Here is a 26,097-nt window from a genome sequence, read left to right on the forward strand (position 1 = left end):
CCCCACCCCCCACAATCCCCTGCACCTATTATTACATTATGTGGGGCCAGCCCAGTACTTCATCTATGGCATCAGGTTTCCGTGTATAGAAGCGGCTTTAGTTGTGTTCTATTTTCATCTCCGCCTCTGCTAGGCTGTAGATGCAAGTGTTGACCATTTAGCAGTTATCCTTTCTAAGTTTCAGGCTGCCATATGTAACATGGGCTCTGTTGTAGTATCTACTGAAGAAAATTGCTGTGAAAATTGAAATACAGTAAGGTCAGAACTCAGTAAATTGTAGATGTGAATAAACTGGAAAATGATTGGTGCTGACAAGAGATATATAGATGCAGTGGGAGTTCAGAGGTAAAAATGAACTTGAAACTGTTGCTTTAAGTAGCGCGCACACCCCCCCCCACACGCCCCAAGTATTCTTTAGCTAATCAGCAGAGCTGGGAAACTCCACAGTTGTGGCTTTACTGTGATCTGTTACAAAAGGCAGTGCTTTCTGTGTGCTTACCAGTCTCAAACAGAGTGTGCAGAATTGCAGCAAGAACAAGAAAAACATGGAGAGAGAGAAAAAAAAATCAGTGCTCCAGGCCAAGGTTTCCCAAGACTTCAATTAAGTTTCTTGAGAAACTGTAGACATTTGCCTCCGGCTGCCAAGTTGCAGTGGTGGGAGAGGAGGCCTGGCTTATCATCTTATGAAATGAAATTGGTTACAAAACACATTTGCTCGCAGCCCAAATCCAGAAGCTAATCCTCATCCCAGCTTAGTACTTAGTAGGTGACAGTTTGGAGATTTGAGCCTACAGATGAAGAAGTCCAGGACTGGAGGCCACGACTGTGATTTCTGGCCCTGGTTTTCTCCGAGGCCGGGCAAGTCATGCCCATCTTGCCCCCTCCGCTCCTTTCTCACTCGCAGGAGTGTTGGCAAAAGAACGGGGGGCGGGGGGGGGGGGGGGGGGCGAGGGCCTTCTCAGCTTCAGCGACCAATGACAACTTTTCAGTGGGCAACTACAGAGCAGCCAGTCTCACATTAGTTCCTTTGGGCAATCCTCGCAGATGTAAAAAGGAAGTACACTGCACAGCCAAGCAAGCCATCAACAAAACAAAAAGGCAACCTACAGACCAGGAGAACATATTTGCAAATCATATCTAATAAGGGATTACTATCCAAAATATATAAAAATCTCATACAACGCAATAGCAAAAATACAATCTGATTTTAAAATGAGCAAAAAAAAAAAAAAAGAATAGATATTTTTCTAAGGAAGATATACAAATGGCCAGCAGGTACATGAAAAGATGCTCAACATCACTAATCATCAGGGAAATGCAAATCAAAACCACATTGAGATATCACCTCACACTTGTTAGAATGACTGTCATAAGAAAGACGAGAAAGAACAAGTGACACGGATGTGAGGAAAAGGGACTCCTGTGCGCTGTTGGTGGAACTGTAAATTCGTGCAGCCACCACTGTGGAACACAGTATGGAGGTTTCTCCAATAAATTAAAAATACAGCTACCACTTTACCCAGCAGTTCCACTTGTGGGTATTTATCCAAAGGAATCAGAATCACTATCCTGAAGAGATCCCTGAACCCCCATGTTCACCGCAGCATTGTTCACAGTAGCCACGGAAACAACCTAAATGTCCATCAACGGATGAAAGGATAAAGATGTGATGTATACATACAGGCATACATACATTGGAATATTATTCAGCCATAAAAAAAAGAAGGAAATCTTGCCATTTGCCACAACATGGATGGGCCTTGAGTGAAATTAAGTGAAAGAAGTCAGACAGAGAAAGACAAGTATTATATGATCTCACGTGTAGAATTCAAAAAACCAAACTTATAGGAACAGAGGACAGATCGTTGGTTGCCAGGGGTGGGAGATGGAGGGAGTGGGTGAAAGTGTTCAAAAGATACAAACTTCCAGTTATTAGATAAGTTCTGGGAATGGAATGTACAGCGTGGTGAGTATAGATAATAATACTGCATTGTATGCATAAAAGTTGCTAAAAGAGTAGAACATAAGAGTTCTCATCACAAGAAAAAATGTGTAACTATGTGACGTGATGGATGCTAACTAAACTTATTGTGATCATTTTGTGACATATATATAGATAGATAGATAGATAGATAGTCATTGTGTTGTACACCTGTGTTATATGTGTGAAATGTAAGTTATATCTCAATAAAAATGGAAAAAATAAGTATTAAAAAAATTTAAGACAATTGTTTTAAAAAGGAAGAAAAATACAGAGAGAGAATAATACAGCAGACGCAGAGAAGCCATCAGAGCCTGGAGATCTGACCCTGCGAGTAAGAGGAGTGATGTGCTGGACCCGGCCCTCCTGGGCTTCCAGAGAGCCCACTATACATTATTCAGAACATTTCAGTCGTTTGCTAAACCATCAGTAGCTTGAAATCAGCTACAGTGGGGATATTTTCACCAGGAAATTGGCAAACGCTAGACATCAGGGCTTCCCCGAGCCCTCTAGAACTGGTTTGCCGACACTCCACTGAGGGGGTGCCAAACGTTATGCTTTGGGGCCGGCTAGGGGAGCAGTCCTGCAGGCCGCCTATGGCATCACAGAGACCTAGGTTAAAATCCCAGCTCCATCACTTACGATAATAACTGGGTGACCTTGGGCAAATTACTTAACCCTCCATGTGTATGTAGCACACATGTATGTGCCAGATATAGTTCTCAGCACCTTATACATGTTAAGGCATTAATTCCTCACAACAACCCTGTGAAGAAGGAACTATGATTATCCCCATTCTATAGATGAGGAAAGTTGAGGCAAAAGGAGGTTATGGAATTCAGCCAAGATCCCACAGCTAGTACGTGGCAGGGCCAGGATACGAAGCCAGGCAGTCTGGTTCCAGAGCCTGCCCTCTGTCCTGCTGGCCCTCACTGCCCAACACAGCAGGCACTGGCCACATGTAGCTATTGAGTACTCCAAACGTGGCTGGTCTGAACCGAGATGTGCTGTGAGTGTGAAATACACGTTGGGTTTCAAAGGCTTATTGTTTTAAAAAAAATAGAAAATATCTCCTTCATACTTATATTGATTATGTGTAGAAATAATATTTTGGATATATTGGGTTAAATAAGGTATACTATTAAAATTAAGTTCCCTGTTTCTTTTTTTTTTTTTTTTAAGTTTTTTTTTTTTAATTGGGGAATTGGGGGGATGGGAACATTGCTGGGGGAATTGGGGGAAGGGGAACAGACAAGTTGCTGTCATTTTGTTCTTCAATCTAGTTGTGGAGGATGTTGCTTCACTGGCCCAAGTTGGCACCATCATTGCGCTCTTCTCTGGCGAGGCAGATCAGTCGCCGGCTTCTGGACGGCCGCTCACGCTGGCTGCTGGCCACACACGGTAGCCCATGGCAATCCACTGCCACAGGGACTGCAGCCCACGCCGTCGCCGGCGACTCACGGCAGCCCAGCTCCAGGTTGAGCTGTTGTTCAGCATCTTAGCTGTGGAGGGCAGTGTCACTGGCCCTCATATGTGGGATCCGAACCGGGGCCCTCTGGCATCCCAAGCGAGTTCTTAACCATCGCGCCACTCGGCCGGCCCTCTTTTATTTTTTTAAACGTAGCTGCTAGAAAATTTTTAATGACCTGGTGACATTATAGTGCTGTTGGAGAGTGCTGTCCTATACTGACCTCATAGCTTGGTGTGAGTATTAAATCAATTAATACAAGAAAAGCACTGAGCACAGTGCCTGGAACTAATTAACATCCACCAGCTATTATTAATATTAGTGAGATTAATGGTTTTCAAATGTTTTTTTTTTTCAAGCAACTTCTTACAACAGATAAAAGAGGAATTCTGATGGAAGCAGAGCACATCCTAAGGTCACCTCTCAGTGGCCCTTTCACCCTGGGTAACACCCCCACAGGTTGGAAAACCACATGGTTCAACCATCTTTAAATGTCCTTCAAGATTTAGCACTACATGACTGTAATTTCAGAGAAGGTAAAGAAGTGGTATTGGATAAGATCAAGGTGTCTGTGGCAGTGTTTTTAAAATTATCATGGATCTTAAATGTCTTCCCACAAAAGAGAATCGATAATTATATGACGTGACAGAAGTGTTAGCTAACGCTGCAGTAATCATATTGCAATATATAAGTGTATCAAATCAACACATTTTACACCCTTAAACTTGCACAATGTTATATGTCAATTATGTCGCAACAGAAAAATAATTAATTAATTAAATACCAAAAAGAAGAAATTATCACAGAAAAACACTACCATTTTTCTTGGGAGAATCAAAGTGGTTTGGTCCAGACACAGTCCAGAAAGCAGGGTGTCATATGTGACTGGGGAGAGAGGGTCACTATGGGTCCCTGGGTCATCAGCTGCACATACTATACCTACACACCATGGCACATCTCCAGTTCTGATCACAACCTGCCAACGCCCCATCTCTACAGGCCCTGGGGAAGGCTCTAGAACTGGCTGCAGGCACCAGTGAATGAATATCGCAAGGTCTAGCTCCAGGGAAGGACATGACACTCAGCCCAGACACTACAATGACTTTGCTGTCCTGCAGGCAACTCGGGGCTTCGTCAGCCCGGTGTCTGCGAGGGAAACCTCCCAGTTTCTCCAGCAGCCCTCACCCTGGCTCTGGTATGTGTGTGTGGATAGGGATAGCAGCCAGCTCTTCGCCGGGCTCTCTAACAAGTTCCACGAGTCTGTTTGCTAAAGAAAAATTCCAGTCGGTGCATCCAACACATGGAACTCAAGTACAGAAATTATATTTATCCACCCTACTGCCAAGGCGATCACATGCCCCGTGAGTCACTCCAGATGTGCTCAAAAACAGTCTTCCTGTGGAAGCCCAGTGCCCCAATCCCAGAGAGAGTCAAAATAAGAGGTCCCAACTCCCGTCCCCCCAGGAGGCAGCCTGTGCCTCCACCTCCTGAGGCGGGAGCGGGCATCTGCTCTGTGAAAAGGGAAAGGGGGTAAGCACTGGACCATCTTGCTGGGAGGACCGGTACGGGCACACCTGTAGCTCCTGGGGTCCCACCGGGGGCTTCTCACCTTTGTGGAGCAAAAGATGTGTTGGAAGACACTGCTGATTCTGCTGTTGTGTTACGATGCTCAGGCTACTGTGTCCCACAGGTGGAGCAGGGGTGAGTTGCTTTTTATTTACTTGTTTGATGCTCATCATTCTTCTTTAGATACAGTTAGGAATTTGGGGGCGGGGGAATGTGGAGAAGAGGAGGAAATTGGAATCCCCACATCTTCCTCCTATCTGATCTCTGCCAATCGCTTTATGTTTCTTGACATGTTAGAAGGTGTTAGAAGGTGATGGGGAAAATGACACTGAAAAAAAATTAAAGCTGCTGAGGGGAACAGAGAGAGCATCCTCTCTCTGACATGCCACAGGAAGTCATCTTTGCTTCACAGAATGTGGACACACTCCCTTGAGTTTCCCCGAACCCCAGGCGGCTGGAGCTAGGCAGGTGCCCAGGTCTGATGCTCACACCATGGGGCTGTGGGTGCCAGGATGTTACCTGGAAAGCCTAAGAGGCTCTGGGCCTGCACTGCCCAGTATGGGGTCTCAACACTACTGCCTGATCAGGAGTGGACCCAGCCTTCCAGCTGGGTAGAGCTGGCCCAGCGGCAGGAGAAAGGGTAAACCTTCAGTATCTTCGTGTCTGCCTGCCTGCCTGCCTGCCTGCGGCTCCCACCGGATGGCCAGTCCACCTCCCAAAGGAGGACCCAGCACGGTCTTATCCCTCATGGCCGACGTCCTTTTCCTCGGGATGTAGTTCCTCGCAGCCAGAATGCCATCTTTTCTCTGTGTCCCGGGACTGGCTCCAGGTGGCAGACGCCAAAAGCACCCCCAGCCAGTTAATGTATCACTGTTAGGAAGTGAGGGACCAACAGTGCTGACCACTCCGTGCCAGGCTGAACTGAAATCTTTCCGCCTGCCGCCCAAAGTCAACTGAGGTCTCTCTCCCGGAAAAATAAGTCAGGCTCCTAGGTGTTTCTAGAGATCCAAAATAGGGATGAAGGCTGGCATGGAGGCATGAAGATGAGCTTCTGGCTCTCCAGGGAAAGGAAGGAACAGCCAAGTGGGAACAGAGCTTGCAGAGCAAATGGATACAAATTGGGGGGGGGTGTGCAGCAGGGGGCTAAAGCCACTGTACTTATTTGGGCTTTTATTCCCTCATTTTTAAGCCTGAGAGTAGGGACTTGTTAGTTCTCTGAGCTGAGCTGTGACATGATTGTTGCCCAGGGGAAAACTGTATTTTCCTTTATTTTTGTTAAGACCATTACACACAGACCCCTCCTTGCTCATCAGGTGCGCAAACTTTGGGGGCAACACTTGGAAGCAGAGAGCAAAGAGATATTGGAGTTATATTCTGCCCCTTACCGCGCGCTATGTGATACTGGGGGGAGGGGTGGCTTACTTAATTTGCCTACAAAAAACGAGATGGTAATATCCACTCTTCCTAATGCACTAGAAAGCCAGAGGCGATGGCCTGCTTTGTCACAAGGCTTGTAAACACGAGCTACCCTGCAAGGAGCTCAGAGATTTGTTTCTGCCTCCAGCTGGCTGTGTGATCTCGGGCAAGTCTCCTAACCTCTCTGAGCTTTAGTTCCCTGACAGGTAACATATTAACAATAAAACTTACCTTTTCCGGGTTGTTGCGAGGGTCAGACTCAAAAATGTAAATACAGTGCTTTGTTAATGATGAAGTACCCTATAAATGTTAGCCACTTAAAAATGAAAAAAAAAATCATTAAAGAAAGCTTGAGACTCTCAGCAGAGGGTTCTCTACAGCAGCACCCTGGGAGCAGCTGCTCTGGTCCCCACACCGCCCTCACCGGGGAAGATCTGCCCTCAATAGCAATAACAATCTAAATCAGTTGTTCTCAACCTTTCACAGGGGTCGCCTAAGACCATCGGAAAACACATCTTTTCGATGGTCTTAGGAACCGAGACACCGCTCCTCTATCCGTCTCCAGGCCCACATGCAGATACGCCCACATACCAGTACCGGCGACCCCTGTGAAAGGGGTCGCGACCCACAGGTTGAGAACCGCTGATCTAAATAAAGACGCAAAGCCGACGCAGCTGAAACAGGGACCAGGAGGCAGCAATGTCAAGCGCTAGATTAGTCCGTTCACTTCAGTATTCAGTCAACAAATGATATGGAGTCCCTCCAACCAACATCAAAATTCTTCCACGTGGTTGTTTTCCATTTCTCACATTTTTTTCCCGAATTATACAAAGAATGCACAACTGCCATCTTTTTTTTTTTTTTTTTTTTAACCCATTTATTACAGGCTACCAATATCTCAATTGTGGAGCTTCTACTGGTCTTTGAATTCCTTTTTTTTTTTAAGATGGAATGGGAGTCACACTCAAATTAAAAAAAAAAAAAAAGATCCAAATGTACTTCCTGTTCCTTTCACCTTCATCCTTACCCTACCCCCCAACCCCACCCTAAATCCAGGCCTAATTTCGAAGAATTCCCTTTGGCAACAGCCTGAGGGTGACCACCCCCTCTTCCACCACATACTCCAGGCCCAGCCCTCACCCTCCACCACCCGCCCTGTCCCGCCCAAGTGTAGAAATGTAGAAATAAACCCAAAGGGAATATACCCGGCTGTCAGGACGTCCCCTTTCCTACCAGGTCTTGCGCCCAGCCTCTCTGTAACACGCGCTCTCTAGGATTTTGCTCTGGGAGGTAGCTTTCAAGCCAGGATCACTGTTCCGGCCCCACCAACCTGATGAAGACCAAATGACTCACCTGTGATCAGCATGGCCAGCCGGGAACAGGACACACCTGGCCCAAGTCCACGCCCACCCCCGCTCCTGCCAGAGCAACCCTTGAGCAGGCTGGGGGAACTAGCCAGTCTTTTACAAATTATCTATGTATTCATGCTATATAAAAATCTATGTTTTGGTTAAATCCATATAAATCATTTCTTTTTAAAGCAGTTTAATAGGGAAGGGTAGCCCTTCGGTTAGGTGGCAGAATTTATGTCACTTTCCGGGGTCCATTTGAGTGTTGTGTGCATTGTCAGTCATGAGTGTCCCATGAAGAAAGGGGCCGTGGTCAGTGTTGAGTGAGTATGATGGACTAACTGGTGTAGCTTTACTGAGTACGCCATGCGTAACCACCTCGTTTACTCCACAGTCACTCCATGAGGCAGGTGCTATTCTGACCACTTACAGGTAAGAAAACTGGAGTTAGGGAAGAAGTTAATGTGCCCAGGTCACTCAGCCAGCAGCAAGAATAGAGCTGGATTTCAACGTCCCCCGGCCCCCAGGTCTGTGGTATCAGAGTCCCACTGTCATTCATCCCTCTCTATCCCTTCCAGGTGCTCCTGTGCTCCCAACAGCCCCAAGTTCCCCCTGGGTGGTGGAACTTTCTGGCCAAGGCGAGCTGACTCATAGCAGCCCTTTCAGAAGCACTCCCTTTGGACCCCAGCGCTCGGGGCCAAGCTCCTGGCTTGCTCACAATATCACAGTGTTTCTTGAAGGGCTGGCCCAGGCACAAAAAAGTAAATGACATCAGTAGGATCTGGCAAAAGATCTTTTATAAATGAGAGCTTTTCCTTTCCACACCCACTGGCATGTCCATAGAGTTGCTTCAACTGATTCATTAAAAAGATGGTTGCATTTTGGCTTGAAATGGTCTGTAGTTGGGATCCTTTCCAACAAGCTCCTTGGTAGAAACGCTGTGCACAGCTCAGTGAAAACCATGGTTTACCTTAACACTGCTCTGTTATAGCGACCCTATTGGGGCATGGGAGGGAAGAAGAGATTTCTATCCCAGATTATAAAAAGCCAAAGAGAAGCTCAGGCTCAAAGCAAAAAAAGGCTTCTCTGTGTAGGGAGGCCCCTGCCAATAGGTCTGGGCAAGAAAGCTTGGAGGGGCTAAGGCATGTGGGGTACAGGTGCCAACCTTGACTGAGATGATGAAAAGTAGCTTTTCCCAGGCCGATACAGAAGCTCCTTGGAGATGAAGGGAGGGAATGGTACAGACAGGAAACAACATCTACTTTCTGATAATTCGCCAGGACCTGTAACCCCAAATAAGTTCTAGAATCAGTCTGTCAGACAGAGAAGGAATTAACGAAGCACTCTTAGAAAAGAGTGGAGTTTAGCGACAAAGGTAGTTCATGTGTGTCTATGGGATCGTTTATTCATTCAACAAACAGTCCTGGGCAGGCTGCCAGGCACTGGGAATACAGCAGTCAACAAAAGGGGCAACATCCCATGCCTTCGTGAAGCTGACATTCTAGTGAGGGGAAGCAGACAACAAACACACATAGAAATAAAACATCTGGACTGTGAGATGGCAGTAATATTGGGAAGGGTTAGAGGGTATCAAGGATTATAATTTTAAATATGGTCGTCAGGGAGGGCCTCCCTGAGGAGGTGACTAAAGACCTGAAGGAAACGTGCGAGTGAGCCATGCAGTCTCCAGGAAAGAGTATTCCAGGTGGAAGGAACAGAAGCGCAAAGGCCTGCAGCAGAAGCGTGCCTGGGGTGCTCGAGGGGCAGTGAGGGGGCCAGTACCTGGAGTGGCATGAGCCAGGGGACAGCAGCAGATGAGTTCAGGGACATGGCGAGAGGTCAAGGCACGCAGCACCGAGTGGCCATTTGAAAATCTGGCTTTTACTCTGAGTGAGATGGAAAGCCATCGAGGGTTCTGGGCAGAGGAGTGGCATCCCCTGACCTATGTTTGCTCAGAATCGCTTTAGGTGCTGTGCTAAGAATTAGAATGAGGGTGGGAGCCCAGGATGGGAGCAGAGACACCAGTAGGAGAGGTGCTGAGGACTCGGACCAGGGGGCTAGCAGGGGTGAGACAAGAAGTAGCCAGATTCCAGATCTATTTTGAAGGTCGTGCCAACAAGACTTGCTGATTAGTGGGATGCGAAAGAAAAAGTCAAGCGTGACTCCCAGGCCTTTGGCCTGAGTAACAGAGATGAGAAGACGGCAGATGAAGCAGGAGACGTGTGGAGGTGCGTGAGTGTTGGGGGTTGGGGTTGCGCTGGGGATCAGGAGAGATACCTATTACACATCTGAAAGGAGATTCCTGTAGGCAATTAGATATATAAAAGCCTGGCCTGGAACTATAAAGCTGAAAGCCAGCAGGGAAGTGAGGGCGGCTAGAACAGAGAGAGCCCGAGATGACGCCAGGACTCGACAATCTGAAGAGTGAGGGGAGATGGAAGAGCAGCTAGCCAGGAAGGGTTCTTTTAAAAATAGAAGAAGTAACATGTTTTCATGCCGTTGTGAAAGATCCAGTAGAGAGAGAAAAATTAGTGATGCAGGAGAAAAAGGTGGCGAGGCGAGCGTTATTTTTACTGGAGGCCACGCACACACATGGAAAAAGGTGGTTCTAGGCAGGAGCATGGACTTAACAACAGAAGAGAAGTCGGGGTACTCGGGCAAGAGGCAGGTAACTGGTTCAAGGAGGAAGTAGAAGGTGTGACATCGTCATCAATATCACCGTGAAATCGAGTAGGAGGAATCAGGAACTAGGGGTAATGGTTGGGCAGCATGTAAGGGCCCACGTGAGAATAACGATCTGAATTTCAAGGGTGACCACTTAACACGACGGCTGTGATTTCCTCCAGCCACCGTCAGGTGCGCCGGTGCAGGTGTGGAGCAGGTAAGGAGATGGGTTGTGGTTTTGCCAAGTGACTGCAAAGGAACAGAGAGGGACCAAAAGAGGTGAGGCTACGTACAAGGCAGCGATCACAGGGTTATAGTCATTTGAACTTGCGTATCACATTGTAAGTCAAAGTTAGAGATTTTGTAAAAACTACGGATGACATTTAAGAGTATGTTTTGTGCCATATGCATTCATTCATTCACAATTAACATGATCCTTCCTGTAGTTATTCAAAACTGAGGAACACCCAATCTTTGGGCGGATGTGCCTACAAAAAGCTAGTACTGCTCATCCTACTGGTGAGATTGGTTTTTGGAGCCTGGGAGATCTGGATTTTAATTTCAGTCCTATAACAAGCAAATTGGGTGGCCAAGGGCAAGTTCCTTAACCTCCAAGTCTCTTCATCTCTAAAATGGGACGTGGATACTTACCTGACAAGGTACGTACGGAAAGCACAAAGCATGTTGAGAGGCACACAGCTTGGGCTCATGAGCTGTTGTTATGTCTGAGCTCCACATTTAAACAACTGTGGTCTGAGGTCCAAATGTGTCTCTCAGCTGAAGACATGAACAGGACATGCTGGAACACACAATTCTTGCATCTCTGGATCCAATTTCTGGACTAACTGAGTGCATGTGGCATGACCTTTAGCAAGTAAATCATTGCTTCTATGCTGGACAGTCCAGTGAATCATAAACACGCCAGTTCTCCAGAAAGCTCATTGGTCCAAGAAGTGGCGGACGGAAGGGGCCCACAGTTCCCCCATTCCGCGGCCAGCAGACCTTCATGCAGGCAGATATGGGAGTCTCTGGTGTCCCCTGGTCATGTTGAGTGGTCCTCGTGGGCACAGTCACATCCTAAAGAAATCACTGGAGAGTGGGCTGGGTGTGCAGGATTGAGTGGAGAAGAAAGACACAAATTGGCACAGTTTTACAGCAAGAAAATTACACAGTCAGTGATTTTTTATTAAACTGCCCCAGCAGACTTCTCACCTGAGGCTCAGTGCTCAGGTGGTGCCGAGGAGGGCATGGGGTCTCTGGCATCCCCAGCCCACTCCCTTCTCCCTCGCCTCCCTCAGAGAAGGTGCCCTTGCTAATGGCCTACCAGCCAGAGCACTCACCTCTCCCTCCTGTCAGCCTTGCAAAGACTATGCTGCCCAAAGCAGCGTACCAATCATTGACAGTGAGGAGGAAGCCACACATAAAATGACCTCCACACATCAGGGAGATGGGACGGAAGGGAAAGGAAGAAAGACCGGCAAAGCACGAATGGAAGAGTCCCCAGGGATGTTTTGTTTTGTCGTTGCTTTTTTTAATACCTGGTTTATTTTTGAAAACATTCCAAAATATATGTATTGAGCCTGCACTCAGAGCCCAGCTTTACGCAGACAGCGAGGTCAAGCAGAGGAAACACGAAGCATGAAGCCATTTCCTCCCCCCAGGAGATGGCAATCGTCGGCAAGACGTGAAATGTGTAGAGTAGATGCTGAAAGCCTAAGGAGATAGGGAAGGAAAACGGTGTCCGGTGGAGTCACAGGGAAAGGCTTCCTAGGGGAGCAGGGCTGTTTCTCTCACCAAGAGGGAGCAAGGCTAGTTTAAAGCTTCACACACATACCTCTCGGAGCTGGTCAACTCTTGTTTCGGCCATTTGCATTTCTGGCAGAGTCCAAACTTCTCCTTTATGGACAAAAACATCCCAAGTGATTGCACAGTTAACTTTTTACCCAAATGTTCTGACACGGAGCAGACATAACTTACCTCAAGCCCACCACCTGTAGCATCTCCAGCAGAGATGAGTTTATGCTCTCCAGGCCTAGTCCCATTCACAGCAAGCCAGACCTGGGCAACCACTGAGATGTCCGGCCCAGAGCGGGCTGCGCTTGTGCAGCCCAAGGGGGCATAAAAGCCCCTGCGCAACACACTGTCAAGCAGCTACAGTAATGTGAGGGGTGTCCGCAGAAGGTAGGGGCCCTGGGAGTGGAGGTGGGAGAACAGGGGAGTCCATCTTTCTGATTCCTGTGCTCCCCACACATACTTTCTGAAGCAATCATCAGTCTCCTAGTCTAGAGGCTGAAGCTATTCCTAACAATCTTCCCCCAACTGTTATTGTTTTTTAAAATATGAGAACAAGGGCCATTGGAAACAACAATATTTCTATTATTAAACTCAGCTTTGAATTAGGAAGCGTTTTCTTCCCAACTCTGCGAGGGGTCCCAGGGGTCCACCTGGGTGAGGTGAGCATGTTACAGGGCGTTGCTGTTCGCAGGGCACAAGCGAGTGAAGAACGTGCAGGTCTGGCTGTGAATAATCTCCCTCCCAGGAGGCAGCCACCTGAAGCCTGAGGTGACAGGCTGCAGAAAGGGCTTGTGCCCAGGACAGTCATCCCTTCCAATCCCCTTCACCTGTCGGAGTGCAAATTTCTTTTCAGGGAACAATCCTTTCATTTCACAATAAGAGAGAAATCCTGCAAGAAGAATTAAAGAAGTAAAGTTACTTTCAAATGCCATCCTGAGAAAGGGGTTAGCCCACCTTTCATGAGAGGAGGAGAAGAACTCACAGAAAGAAACAGGTCACTTCTTGGTCTAGGACCAGTTCTGGTCCTGGTGTCATCTCCCATCATGGACAAAGCAGAGTAAAAGGACACACCCTCTTTGTGTCTCTATCGTTTGCCTTGGTCTCTTCAGATGACCCTGTAAGGCCTCAGATGGAAGTGAGCTTTGCATTGAGGTACATTTTGCCTGGCTGTGGCACTGGATCACCCAGTGGTTATCAACCCTGCCTGCTCCTTATAATCACCCGGGAGCTGTAAAAATTCCTGATGCCTATATCCGCCCCAGAGATGCCCACGAACTGGCCTAGGAGGTGGCATTGGGCATTTGGGTTTTTTAAGTCTCCCAAGTAATTCTAATGTTCAGTCGAGGTTGAGGGCCCCTTGGCTAACCCGAGGCAGCACCTTGTACACAGCCTCAGGTCACGTGCCCTCTAATTCTCAAATTTGGCTGCCAATAAAAGCCAAAGGAAGCTTTTAAGAATCTGACTGCCCCAGTCGCGCCCTAGTTCAATTCAATCAGAACCTCTGGAGGTGGGATCCGGGCACCGGTGTTTGTGAAAGCCCCTTGGGTGATTCTAACGCACCATCAGGGTTGCAAACCCACAGAGCAGGAGACACCTCTCACTCCCCTGAGCTCCGCCTGAAAACTAAAGGCAGAGGCAATTGGTGAACGGAGGCAAAGGCCTTCTTGAGCCCTAACATCTAGGATTCTGGGGGAAATTGGCTCTTTTCCGATAAAGACAACCAATTCTGCTAAAATGCTAAGAAATACTGCTCTGGAGTTTGTAGACTCCTTCCCCATAATGGAGCGGGAAAACAGAGCCGCCCGCTCCGCCCGCCAAGGCCCCCCCTTCGCACATGGAGTTGGTCAGCCAACAGCGGCGCCTAGCGCACGGCCTGGAAGCCTGCCAGGCTCTGCTGTGGGGGTGCAGAAACCTAAACCGTATTTATCCCAGCCCCTGAGGAACTTGTGGTATAGATAATAAACGAGTACAGAGAATGCAACATTAGAGCAACACTCGACCCAACCGGCTCATTCCAGGCAGTGGGAGATCCCTACCAGTGAGCTTTTCAGGAAATGTCTTTGTATTGAAGATGTTTCCTTTTTATCACTTGGGATAGAAAGCCTTCTAAAATGCTTATGCAGTTCCCTGCTTTCTTCAACAATGGATATCACTGGACCCTTTCTTGATGGCCCCAGGGCACCATGACCACAAAGCAGAGCTGTAGTGTGGGGTTATGCAAATTGTGCATAGCACAACTCCAGGAGGCACTACTTACCTCGAAATCTCACAGCATTTTAGTTAGTTGTCCAGTGTTCTGGGAGATCACAATCCAGTGTCTTCAAGAAGCTGTGCCTTTTTCTGTCGGTGGGTAGCAGGCTTGCCAGTCATTTCTGCACAGTGCTCTGGTGCCCCGAGGGGCTACGTGGGTGGGCGGCACTGTCTGCTCCCAGTCTGATACAATCCTGGAGAGCTGCCATCTGTGACTATTCCTACATCCTATAATCTAGTGTCTTCTCCTTCACGTGACCTCAGTCAGGTCCTAATTCTTGCTACCTCCTTTACCAGAAGCAGCCCATCTATCTTCTTCCAGCAACCATTTCTCCAGGCACCAGGGAGGAACACCATTAGCAAGTCATTGACTTGGTCCCAAATGCATTTCTAAGTCAGCCGGCCCCTGGGGGAAGCCCTGAACTTGGCCCCACACACCCCTAGAGCCACATGTCACGCTCTTGTCTTCTTTTACTTTGCCGTCTGCATCCAGATTCTCGGCATCTATGTTCCAGAAAGCTGGGGAGGAGCCAGAAGTCCGAGCCTCTGATTAAAAGGGTTGTCAATAAATAGAGGCCAGCACTTCATACTGATAAAGTGCTAAAATGGACAGTGCAATAAGGGAACCATGTTACCAGGGAACTCACTTGTTGAATTTGAGGGGTTTTTGTTGTTTGCTCATTTCTGTTTTATTTTATTTTAATGTAAATTACCCCCCCCCACACACACACACGGTGCCAAAAAATAAATACACATTTTAAGACAGGAAAAAAACTGTATTAAAATTGTAATACTCAATATATACTGATGACAAAAGATGAATACAAGTCGTGTATACATTTTTTGGGCACCCCCGGTATATATACATATATATTTCCCCCAAAATAACTTTCTGGGATGATTCCTATGAGCAGCCAGGTTTGCAATCACTGATCTGAAATAGTACCATCGGACATGTGTGGGAGCTCTCTGGGACACACCAGGGCAGTCTGTCCCCTCTCCCGCTTTATGACCACCACCACTTCAAGTTCGGTCCCTTTCAAGACTGGCTGGCTAACCGCAACATGACCAGAGGGAGAAGGCCGGAGCCCGCACAGCGCCTGCAGCTCATGCTTTGGTTTCTTGCAGCCGTGCTCTTCCCCGCTGCCCATCGGCCAAAGAGATCTTCATCCGTGCCCTTGAATCCTGTCCTGCAGAGCTCCCTGGAGGAAGTAGAACTGCTCTATGAGGTAGGCAGAGGTGAGAGTGGTCAATTTACGTCACCCCAAAGGCACTGCAACTTTTCTGTTTTTTGGAGGAGAAGTGACCTGAGCCCCTAGAAATGGGTGACCTCTGCTGGTATAGGGACTGGCGTAAACCAGTGTGTGGAGGGCATTGAATCCTGCCCGTCCCAAAGGAGGGCACCCTTCGTCCCTCCTCTCCTTTCGCACATGCCAGAGTGATGGCATGAGGAGGAGGTCAGCGGAGGCAAAATTAGAGATTTAGGTTTGGTCCCCAGGTGCCACTCCCACCCCCCAAGCAGAAGAGTGAGGCAGCAATCTCAAGCAAAGTCTTCGAAGCCAGATGCGTCAGTAGTGTTCAGGCAATGCCAAGCCAGTTGTCTGAGTGGAGCCGTGTCTCCAGTAACTACTTACTGTGACAGTCCAGCTTCTGACTGTCCCAAAGGCTCTCTTCCTCTGCCTCTCGCATCTCCGACACTCAGATCTCACTTCTCCTCCAAACCACACATCAATTTCCCAAGGCCAGATTGGTTTGTTTCAGGGGTAAAATTCCAGGTTCAAGACCGGAGCTTTAGTTCCAGCTCTGCCCCCCATCAGCTACGTGACCTGGCATAAGCCACCATGTCTTTCTGGGCCTGAATCCTCTCAACTATTCAATGAGGGACTACAATGATCTTGAAAATTCCCCGCCTGCCTTCACATGGCCTCTGGCATCCTCCATGTTCTAGAATTATCTGGCTAAGAAAGAAAGAGACAGCCTGCTGCAGCCAAGCAGTTGAGCCAGGGAGGAGATTTCAAATCCTGCTCTGGGAACAAACTGAAAAATGCACAGCCTTTGCCAAGTCTCGAATGTGGAAGTCATCTGAACAGATCCGTTTTAGAAAAATAACAGACAGTAGCCGGGAGATGGATTAGAGTTTGGGAGAAGCTGGAGACAGAGAGAAAAGATAGAACCCTGAGTCCAAGAGATATTAGGTTCCTGGCCCTGAGCAGGGGATGCAAATGGCAGGCTCCGCCCCCTTCTCTTAAAGAACAGGCGAGATGTGAGGACAAGTTTCTGTATCCCGCTTAATTACTAGTATACTTCTCGGCATCCTTCAATACCCAGCTTCTGACTTAAAGTTATCCAAAAATCCATCAGTTCATGCTTTCGATCGTTGCTGGGTGGGAGGGGGAAAGCGGAAGGAGGGGTTGGCCCAGCACAGTAGGAACAATAAGTAGCAATGAAATAGTGGCTTTGTACCAGGCACAGTGTCAGATGATGTCCAGATTTGTCTTATTTACTTCTCACAATGTCCCAGCGAAGTATTTTTATTACTAGTTATTTCACAGAGGAGGAAAAGGTGGCTCGGAGAAGTTAGCTAACTCATCCAAGGTGGACACCGTTAGTGGGGAAGTCAGAGCTGGAACCCAGGTCTCTTGGATTCCAAAGCTCTTTCCGCGGCCGCCTCCCTAAATGCACGCACGTGACAATAAAAACAGTGGTGACCTCAACCATGCCCCGATGCTTCATGCCTCTCTCCATCTCGCGTTTCTCACCAGTTCCTGCTAGCTGAGCTTGAGATCAGCCCGGACCTGGAGATCTCCATCAAGGACGAGGAGCTGGCCTCCTTGCGGAAGGCTTCCGACTTCCACGCCGTCTGCAATGACGTCATCCCCAAGCGAGTCCCCGACATCCGCAGGCTGAGCGCCACCCTCTCCAGCCACCCTGGCGTCCTCAAGAAAGAGGACTTTGAAAGGACAGCGCTGACCCTGGCCTATGCAGCCTACCGCACAGCCCTGTCCCAAGGGCATCAGAAGGACATCTGGGCCCAGTCCCTCCGTAGCCTCTTCCAGGCCCTGAGGCGTGACTTGATGCGGTCCTCAGGCTCCTGAGTGTCTCCCTGAGAGGCTGGCCCGCACCAGCAGGGCCCAGCACACACAGTAATCCAGAAATTCTTCATTTTCAGAGACCAGCAGCAAAACATGTGCCACCCGCTCAGAGTAGCAGAGATAAAATAATTAAGCCCCATATGCTCTTTGCCCCTTGTAGCTTCCTGACAAAGCACACCTGACTCATGTCATACATAATGGGATGTGGGCTGGAAGACAGGGCTGGAGTGGTCATTCAGGATGACTCCAGAGGCCGAACGGTTTGCCTGGTGACATGCAGAGTCTAAGATACGCTTCAACACTGAGTGACCGCCACGAACACCCGAGAGTGAGGACAGAACTGGAAGAGACATCATAGAGGTTTGAGCACGGAGGGAAGATGGGGGACAGGTTGCTTTTGTCCTAAGAGATCAGGGTGCTGGGTTGAATGAACATCTTTTGGAAGGTTGGGTAGTAAAATAGAAATAAGCTAGAGCGACAGCCAAATAAACATATTGTTAGCCAAGGATATACTTCTCAACTTTTCCGAAGGTCACTGAGAAAAATCAGTTAGAAAATGGGTACTTTTCTGGCCTATATGTCTTGCCTCTTCCTATGTGAAGGCTGGTCTAATACAGAGGAGAAACATGAAATGCCACAAAAGGTATGCCTGTCTTTGGAACAGAGAAACCAAACTAATGCAGAGAGGGGTCACCCTAACGAAGGGGTGGCACCAACGGCCATGCCTTTCTATCCTAACGCTAAAATTATTTAGCATCGTCAGAGAATTAAGCGCTCCAAATAAAATCCTAAATAATTGTCAGATGACAGGATGTTTTACCTTTTCAAATGCCAAATTTTCATTTTAGCAATATTGACTTGATACCTTTTGAAACTATACATACGAAATGCCTTCCAGCTTTTATTTTGTAATTTTGAAACAGTCTAATGAAGGAGGTGGATAACATAACCTCTAAGATGCCTGGACTTCTGAAATTTCCACAGTCATTTACCTAAATGTACGGTATTACAGGGAGGACACCTGGACCTAAGAGGGTCTGCTGGACTATTGGTACCAACACTGGAAGGTCCTAGGCTTTGCTAATTCTGTATCTGGTGTGAGTTTTTCTGCTGCTTTCCTCACAGTCGGGCTATAACAGGTGCATTTTCTTTGTGAGCAACATCACTTGCCATTTCCGTTTTGTTCTTTCTTAGCCGCCATCACCTAAAAAACAAGCTAGCTAGGCTTGTTATAATGCTACATTAAATAAGAGTTACTAGGTGAAGGCCACTGCTAGGAAGGAAGCACTGGGTTCTAATACAGATTCCTCACCAGTTCAGAGGTCTCGCTGGCTTCTCCTAGGTTTGCAGATGGGTTCTGAAGCCAATGTAGCAAGTAGTCTGATCTTTGAATGGGTGAGGATTCAGTGGGCTAAGTTTGATTCCGAAATGGGTATTTAACAATTGTCATTTGAGGATGACAAGAGCTGGTCTGGACTTCTGTAAAATCTTTGTACAAGTGAGCTTTGCCTAGCAGCACAAGCCGTGCAATCTTTTTGGGGAAATACTACAATGCACGAAGAAGGTATCAAAGAAAACTACAGCTTTGCTTTCTGATGTTCTCAGGCTTGGAACATTGATAACGCACTCTCTCTCATTCTTATTCCCTGGTGATACTGCTCCTTTACCTCCCTTAAATGCAGGCTGTTAGATGCTTTTTTGTTCATTTTTTGTCTTTCTAATACTACATGTTCTCTTGGTCACTCTGCTGGTCTCTGTCTTTTTTTAAATTTTAGTTGGTGTCTCTGCTGCTCTATCTGTGGGTCTGATTCTGATTATCTTTGCATCCATGTCTCGAGGCAGCTCCAAATCTCTTGTGGTTGACATTTGCTCGCTCTATCTCTGCCGACCCGCATTCATACTCTGACGCACACTCACTTTCGGTCTCCTTTGGGTATCGCTGTCTGACTAAAACAACAGGTAGGCTGGGGATTGCCCAGAAGGCAGATCAGTCTCACAATCTACCTTCACTCTTTGTACTTTCCCTTAATGGGGGTTCAGGAGGAGGGATCAATAGAGGCCTCAGTCCCTACACACTGTACAATAAATATCCTGGTGTTTAGGGTCTTGCATCCCACCCTGTGATTCCATCCCATCAGAAGGGATCTCAGAGCTTCCCTTCAGTCACCAGCTGGGAAGACCCACCCCAGTAATTCCTGCCTCCCAGGCCGTGATACCCATGGCTGCTCCAGAGTCAGCACATCCATGAGTGGAAGGGTGGCTCCCAGACCAGTGACAGCAATGGTCATTCATTCACCCTGCAACAAAAAAATTAAAGGCACTTTTGTGCTCATAAATCAGGGCCCATGCTTAGGTGGCAATCTAGGACTGAAAAAAAAACAAAAACAAAAACAAGAAAGGCATGACCTCTTTTAAAGACAAATAAAAATTTTATTTTCAGTAACTAGATACTTAAACACTATTTTAATCTGAGTGCAAATTGCTCGCCCACAAAAAGCTTTATAACAATGGCTTCATTTATGTGCAAAATCAAATATTAAGTTCATGACCGACACCTAGAAACTTAACTCTCTGCCCAACCAACAGGCAAGTAAAAAGACTGGACAGAAAAAGAATCTTCCATTTTGCCTGATTAATACCACACTGTACATACTGCAGTCCCAACGGAGTCCCTTTTTATCATATTTACTCATAAACAGAATAAATTTGGGGTGGGATGTTTGTAGTGGAAACTTATGTGACTTATGGAACCAATTCTGCCATTTCTATACTGCTGGGAAATTTGAAGATCTATAAATTCTAAAAGTTTCCTTTATAGTTGGCATCCTCACAACTACCTCTGATGTCACTCAAGAGACACTGAAAAACATCTCTGTGCTGAAACTCTCATTGCCCTGTCATCTCACCTTGAATCCAACTAAAAGAGTACCACAAACTGCTAAATCAGTCAGAAAGTATCCCCACAGGTAAACTGGTCTAAAATCAAATGCTTGTTGAATGACTTTCTATGGCACCCTTACTCTTCTAACCCATTTTAATGTTTTGCTTATTATTATTATTATTGTGGTAAAAAAGCACAACATGAATTTACCATCTGAACCATTTTTAAGTGGACAGTACAATCATGTTGACTATATACATACTGTTCTGTGTTCAGATCTCCTTTTCATCTTGCAAAAATCATAGGTATGAAACAACAACCCACTTTTTCCCCCTCTCCCCCCAGCCCCTGGCACCTGCCATCTACTTTCTTTTTCTAAGAGTTTGACTACTTTAGATACCTCATATAAGTGGTATTTGTCTTACATTTCTTAAGCCTTGTATTCTGGAAAATGTTTTCTTCATCTGAAAAATGGATAAGAGTCCTGAAGAACTACTGGTCTTAATGTGTCATTCACCTTCCCTAATTTTATTTAACAAATATTCACTAATGGTGTAATAAATACGACATGATCGAGTTACTAGGCTCTGTGGAATCTTTGTTATCTCAGATTATCTCACCAAGGAATTTTGAAGTGGTTCATGGATTTAACGGTAATGTTGATTTCCACAGCTCTTTATTATTTATCCAGTCTCTTTTAATATTTGCCACCAAAACATCGTACGTGCAGTATTGTTCATGCTGAGTTTCAAAATCATCACCAAAATAAGGTCTGAATGTAGTAAACAGCAGCCAGCCTTGAAGGTGCCTTTAAAGAGATAAGTCATCATAGCCCATCCTCTCATGGCAAGATAATTTCTAAGGGGACCTAGGCTGTCCACGGTTGCACCTGCCTTAGAAGTCAAGAAGAACTGGTTTTCTGGAGTCACTTCTCCAGGTACTTTACCTTTAGCCTGGGGATCATTTCCAACTGGTATAGCTATAGACCTTGGAACGCCATTCCTTGCATTCTGTGAATTCAAGAGAACGTGCATTTCATAACCCTCGATTCTGCTCAGCATCTCTCAGATCAAGGCACTATTGCTGAAGACCACCACTTACGCAACATTTGGGGTTTTCTTTCTTTCTTTTCTTTCTTACCCCAAATCCTTTCTGAGAAAGGCCCACAGCTTCTCCCCATCTGGAAGCAGCAGAAAGTCCAAAGTCCAGCTGCCAGGAAGGGCCTGGCCCTGAATTGGTCCATTTCTTCCCTGCCTTTCCCGCCTCCTCCTTCCAGCCCAGCCAAAGGAAGCCTTCTGCTTATTTTTTTTTTTGGTAAAAAGCCTCCGAGAAGAGCATTTGAACACCTATGTCAGCCACTCTAGACTTTTGCAGAGAGGCAGCTACCCTTCCAATTCTCCCTGCAAAGGTCTGTGGTCTTTCTTACAGGCTGACACCCACCCTCTGCTAACTCAGACCCTTTATCAAATGCTCTTCCCCACCAGGGAAGTCGGAAAGGTTTAGTACTGTACACTCTGGGGCAAATGTCTCCAGAATTAGCATTTCATTTTCTCCCTGTCCTCAGACCCATCATCTTCCTAAGTGCTAGGGCTAGGTCCGTAGTGGCTCTCCCAGAGAAAGCTCTGTGCCCTACCGGCTGCAACGATAAAACTGTGCTTGGGGAACTGGATTATGTTTGCCATGATGATCATCACTCCAGCCCCTAGAATGTTTGAAAAACAAAAATAAGCTTTGCAAGTTGCCTAAGTTCTGCAGAATCAGCAGGCCCCTGCTGGGACCAATCAAGAAGTGCCTTTGGAAGAGATACTGACTCATTCTTTCCAACGTGCTGATTGGCTGTGAGGGATGGGTGGGGCCAGTGCCTCTGCCTGGCTTCCCATAGGTGAATGGAAGTTAAGGTGGGCCTCCAGCTAGATTTTGTCCCGTGACAACTAGGAATGTCTTGGGGACTTTTATTTTTCTGCTCCGGAGACCCAGGCTCAAGGCAAATGATAAGTGGGAAATCAATTTGAAGGAAAGAAATTTGAACTAAGTTAAGGTGCCACGTCCTGGGAGAGAAACCCAGCCCTATCTGAAGTCTGCATCCTCCGATGACAAACTGAGGGGGCTTGATTTAAGGAAGGGGGGATACCAGGTTTTTTTTTTAAGGGACGAAGGGTACAGTGAGTACAGGTAGGAAGTGAAAGTGGTACTACTGCCCAAAACAATCCATCAGAGAAAGGAAAAATGATGGAGGGCAAAATGTACCCTTGGTATTTTTAACTTTTTCAAGCCTTTAAATGACTTCTTCAAGGCCAAACACCTGCAGCAGAGGTCTACTTCTGATTGATTAAGGGGGCTTTTGCTCAGCCCTAGAATGAAGTTACTCTATTACTAATCCAGCAAAGAGGGAACCCACTATGCCCCGGTTTACCATTCTTTCCCGGTTCCTTTTTGCTGGGCATAAAACAATGCTCACCAATCCTACCTAGAACAGGAGACAAGGAGCCCAGCTTTTTGTGCAAGCAGGGGCTGTAACTGCCCTCCTATTCTGCCCCCAAGACGAAACAGGACTCTTGGAAGCCGAGGGAGGCGTAAGAAGTCTTTCTGGACTGAGTGCGAGCATCGTTGAGGAGCAAAGGCAATTATTTGGCCGGCCAAGTGGGCTCCGAGGGGGACGAGAGCACACAAGGCCAGGATGGGCTTGCTGACGGGCCTTCTCCGAGCAAGGAAGCTGCTGCTGGTCATCTTGGTACCGCTTCTGCTGCTGCCTCTGCCCATGCTCCACTCCAGCAGCGTGAGTACCGGCCTGTCCCCTCCTGGGGCCAGCGGGTCAGGTGGAAGGTCACGGAGGGGAGGTGGGTGGAGGGAAAGGGGTGCTTATGCAGTTCCTCAACGTGCGTTTCTGTTGGTTTGAAGAAATGGAAGTTTTCCTGGGGGAGGAGGCTAAAGTACTTTCTCCCTAAAAACTGCCACTTTCACCCCTGGGTCTCATTCCCGGTTTCCCATCCAGGAATGAGATTAGAGGAGAGGCCACTGAGCTGGCTGATGTGTGTTACATAAATCAGCGGCCAGCCTTCCCTAGCCGCAGGGCCGGGCCCGCGGGCCGATAAGAAGAAGGACGCCCTGCCTCCGGTAGTTGTCAGGACTCCACATGTGACCATGTCTGTGAGGGCAGCTGCGGAGGCAGGAAGGGCCTCCCCTTGATGACAATGAGGAGACAATGGGGAAGGGAGGGGACTGGGGACACCAGGACTGGGCTGGGGTGGGGTGGGGTGTGACCCAGAGGGGCCTCTCTTGTGCCTCCGTGGGAGGGCCACCAGGCTCTGATAACCAGGATTTGAAAGTTCATCTCCCAAGTTCCCTCTGAACTTTGCATTGAAAGCAGAGCTCAGCATGGTGGCTGTCCCCGGTCCCCTGCATACCGCCCTTTCATTATCTGTATCCTCTGTGTTCTTGAAGGAGAGACGTCAATTGGCATGATTAAAAAAAAAAAGAAGCAAGAGCCCCCAACTCTAGATCATGACCTAATTTTTGACCGGGTTTGTGTAAGCAGAGAAGTCCCAGCTTTGGCTCTGCACTTGGCTTGCTTCTCAGACCATCACTTGCCTCCCTCCCTCCCTCGTTCTCTCCTCCTCCTCCCTCTCTTCCTCCCCCCCCCTTTCTTCTCTTCCTCCCCCTCTTCCTTCACCTTCCTCCCCTCAGTGGCTTTACCCCCACACACACACTACCCTTGAGACTTTAGGGAAAATAAACTAAGGGAGGTTAACGGTGTTTGTGGGAGGGAAGACGCCTTCCACACATCTCCGGAGTAACTTGGTAACCAAGATTAAGTTATCAAGTTAAATAGAGGGGATTAGGATGCTGCTGCTTAAAAACAAACTGCCTGAAATCTTTAGTAAAATAAATACCCCAGAGTGCCAGGGAGACGCTGATTAAAACCGGGCTGGGATTAGCAGACAGTGATGACTGCTGACAAGCTTCTTGGCCTGTACACTAGTCAATTTTCTGCTTTATCCAAATGAGCTGATTTTTTTTTTTTCTTTTCAGGGCTTGTTTTGTTTTGTTTTTTTCCTCTCAATACTAACTGGATTTCAGGGACTGCTAATAGGAGACTCACTGCCCTCTTCTCCATAGCAGTATCAGGCACCCCCATGACCTCCTAAATCAGCCCCATCTTTGGGGACCCTGACTCAAGAGTGCCATGTTCCCCACATTTCATTCTGGGACCCCGTCTCTGAGCTTCTTAGTGACCAATGACTAGTGAGACGCAGCCACAAAGATGAAAAAAACCACAAATTATTGAAATTGGCAAAATAATCTATAAATTGGAGGGGAAAGGGATGTGGTGGGGGAAAAAAAACGAGAGAGAAGGAAGCACAGGTGAGCCTATACTCTGTTTCTAGATTTCTGATTCTAGAAATCATTTCTGAAGAGATTGTTTTAAGCTGGACCTACAAAGACCAAGAAATAAGGCCCTTTCTTGACCTAACCCCTTCTTTCAGGCTGAGTTCCACCTCAGGACAGGGTTTCTCAAGAGCTGCACTAGAGACACTTGGGGCCAGATAATTCTTTGAGGTGGGGGGAGGGGTGTCCCACGCATTGTAGGATGCTTAGCAGCACCCCACTAGGTGCCAGTAGCACACATTGTCCCTGCCTCTCCCTCCACCCCCACCCCGGTGACAGCCAGCAATGCTTTCAGATATTACCAAATATCCCCAGGGGGCGCAAAATTGTCTCCAGGTAAGAACCAGTGCCTTAAGAAAATAGATATACGGTACCTCGGACCTTCCCAGTCAGTGCACATGGGTTAGTGGGGGGCAGATGTCTTGACCCCCGTATCGCTTGGGACAGCTAGATGGAGCCTGAGGTGGCTGGTGCCCTCAGCACTGGACACAGCCTGCTTGCCACCTGCCCCAGTGCGCCCTGCAAAGATGAGTTCTCTGTGTGTCACAGTGTCAACAAAAGCCCTGCTTGTCTTCCTCTACGATGATGTAAAAGCACCCTGAGGTGACCCGTGCTCGCAGTAGGCACAGACCAACACATTAGAATGTCTCTCCCCCATTCCTCCACCTTGCTTGAAACTTCTAGAGTCTTAAAAGTTTAAGATATTTAATCCTGGGAGTTCCTAAATGGACTTGTGTGCTCAGGGCTGGAGCTGAGAGAAGTCACCTGGGCAAAACCTCCTGGCCTTTAGTTCTGATGGTTCTTCAAAGTGACAAGCTACATTTTGGGAAGGGTTAGAATGACCTTCCCCCGTTTTTCCTGCCCAGCTCTCTAAAACCAGGGGCTCAGGCTCAGTTTACCATTTTACAGAAGAAGAGGGTACAAGAGTGGGTATCCACAGCTAAGCCCTGCTTCAGTGTCCCCGGGGAGATCAAAGTTACACCCAACTCTCAAGGTGAATTTTAAAACGGCTTCCCAGTCCTTTATAACAGCAATGTCAGAGACCGCAAGCCCCTTTCAGTGAAGCTTGGATGGGCTATCACTGGGCTGGCTGAACTCCATGGACAAGGAGAGCAGAGGCAAGCAGCCATTAGTAGCAGAGTCAAGAAACTTCTGATATAGGGAAAATGCTACTTTTGAACTCTCTCCCTTATTTGTAAACAGGAGCAGAAAAACAATTGACAAGACTATCCCTGAAAGGCAATGCCTGA

At 47.4% G+C, this 26,097-nt stretch overlaps 2 protein-coding genes across 3 annotated transcripts in view; both read left to right on the forward strand.

Annotated features, from left to right (window-relative positions):
• The first annotated feature begins 4,636 nt into the window (after positions 1-4,636).
• On the forward strand, positions 4,637-22,260 carry FAM180A (family with sequence similarity 180 member A). Of its 2 annotated transcripts, XM_019654811.1 has the most exons (3): positions 4,637-5,150; positions 15,617-15,717; positions 17,251-22,260. In XM_019654811.1, the coding sequence occupies exons 1-3, from the start codon at positions 5,075-5,077 to the stop codon at positions 17,581-17,583; spliced, it is 510 nt and encodes a 169-aa protein (XP_019510356.1). In that variant the 5' UTR covers positions 4,637-5,074; the 3' UTR covers positions 17,584-22,260. The 2 variants fall into 2 exon arrangements, with proteins under 2 accessions (XP_019510356.1, XP_019510357.1); XM_019654812.1 differs by lacking the exon at positions 4,637-5,150 and having other exon boundaries at positions 15,324-15,717.
• A 147-nt stretch (positions 22,261-22,407) lies between these two features.
• SLC13A4 (solute carrier family 13 member 4) overlaps positions 22,408-26,097 on the forward strand; it is a 37,813-nt gene continuing 34,123 nt past the window's right edge. The window contains exon 1 of the mRNA XM_019654809.1: positions 22,408-23,237. Within this exon, the coding sequence (XP_019510354.1) occupies positions 23,139-23,237 (99 nt within the window). The 5' untranslated portion in view covers positions 22,408-23,138. The remainder of the gene's footprint in view (positions 23,238-26,097) is intronic.

Source organism: Hipposideros armiger, unplaced genomic scaffold (genome assembly GCF_001890085.2).
Source record: "Hipposideros armiger isolate ML-2016 unplaced genomic scaffold, ASM189008v1 scaffold_231, whole genome shotgun sequence".
Classification (NCBI taxonomy): domain Eukaryota; kingdom Metazoa; phylum Chordata; class Mammalia; order Chiroptera; family Hipposideridae; genus Hipposideros; species Hipposideros armiger.

Bases quoted from the DNA above. Each gene is read 5' to 3' on its own strand.
- FAM180A (XM_019654811.1), top strand. From the start codon at position 5,075: ATGTGTTGGAAGACACTGCTGATTCTGCTGTTGTGTTACGATGCTCAG. The intron at 5,151-15,616 runs GTGAGTTGCTTT...GGTTTCTTGCAG, and splicing joins GTCCCACAGGTGGAGCAGGG to CCGTGCTCTTCCCCGCTGCC. The intron at 15,718-17,250 runs GTAGGCAGAGGT...GTTTCTCACCAG, and splicing joins AAGTAGAACTGCTCTATGAG to TTCCTGCTAGCTGAGCTTGA.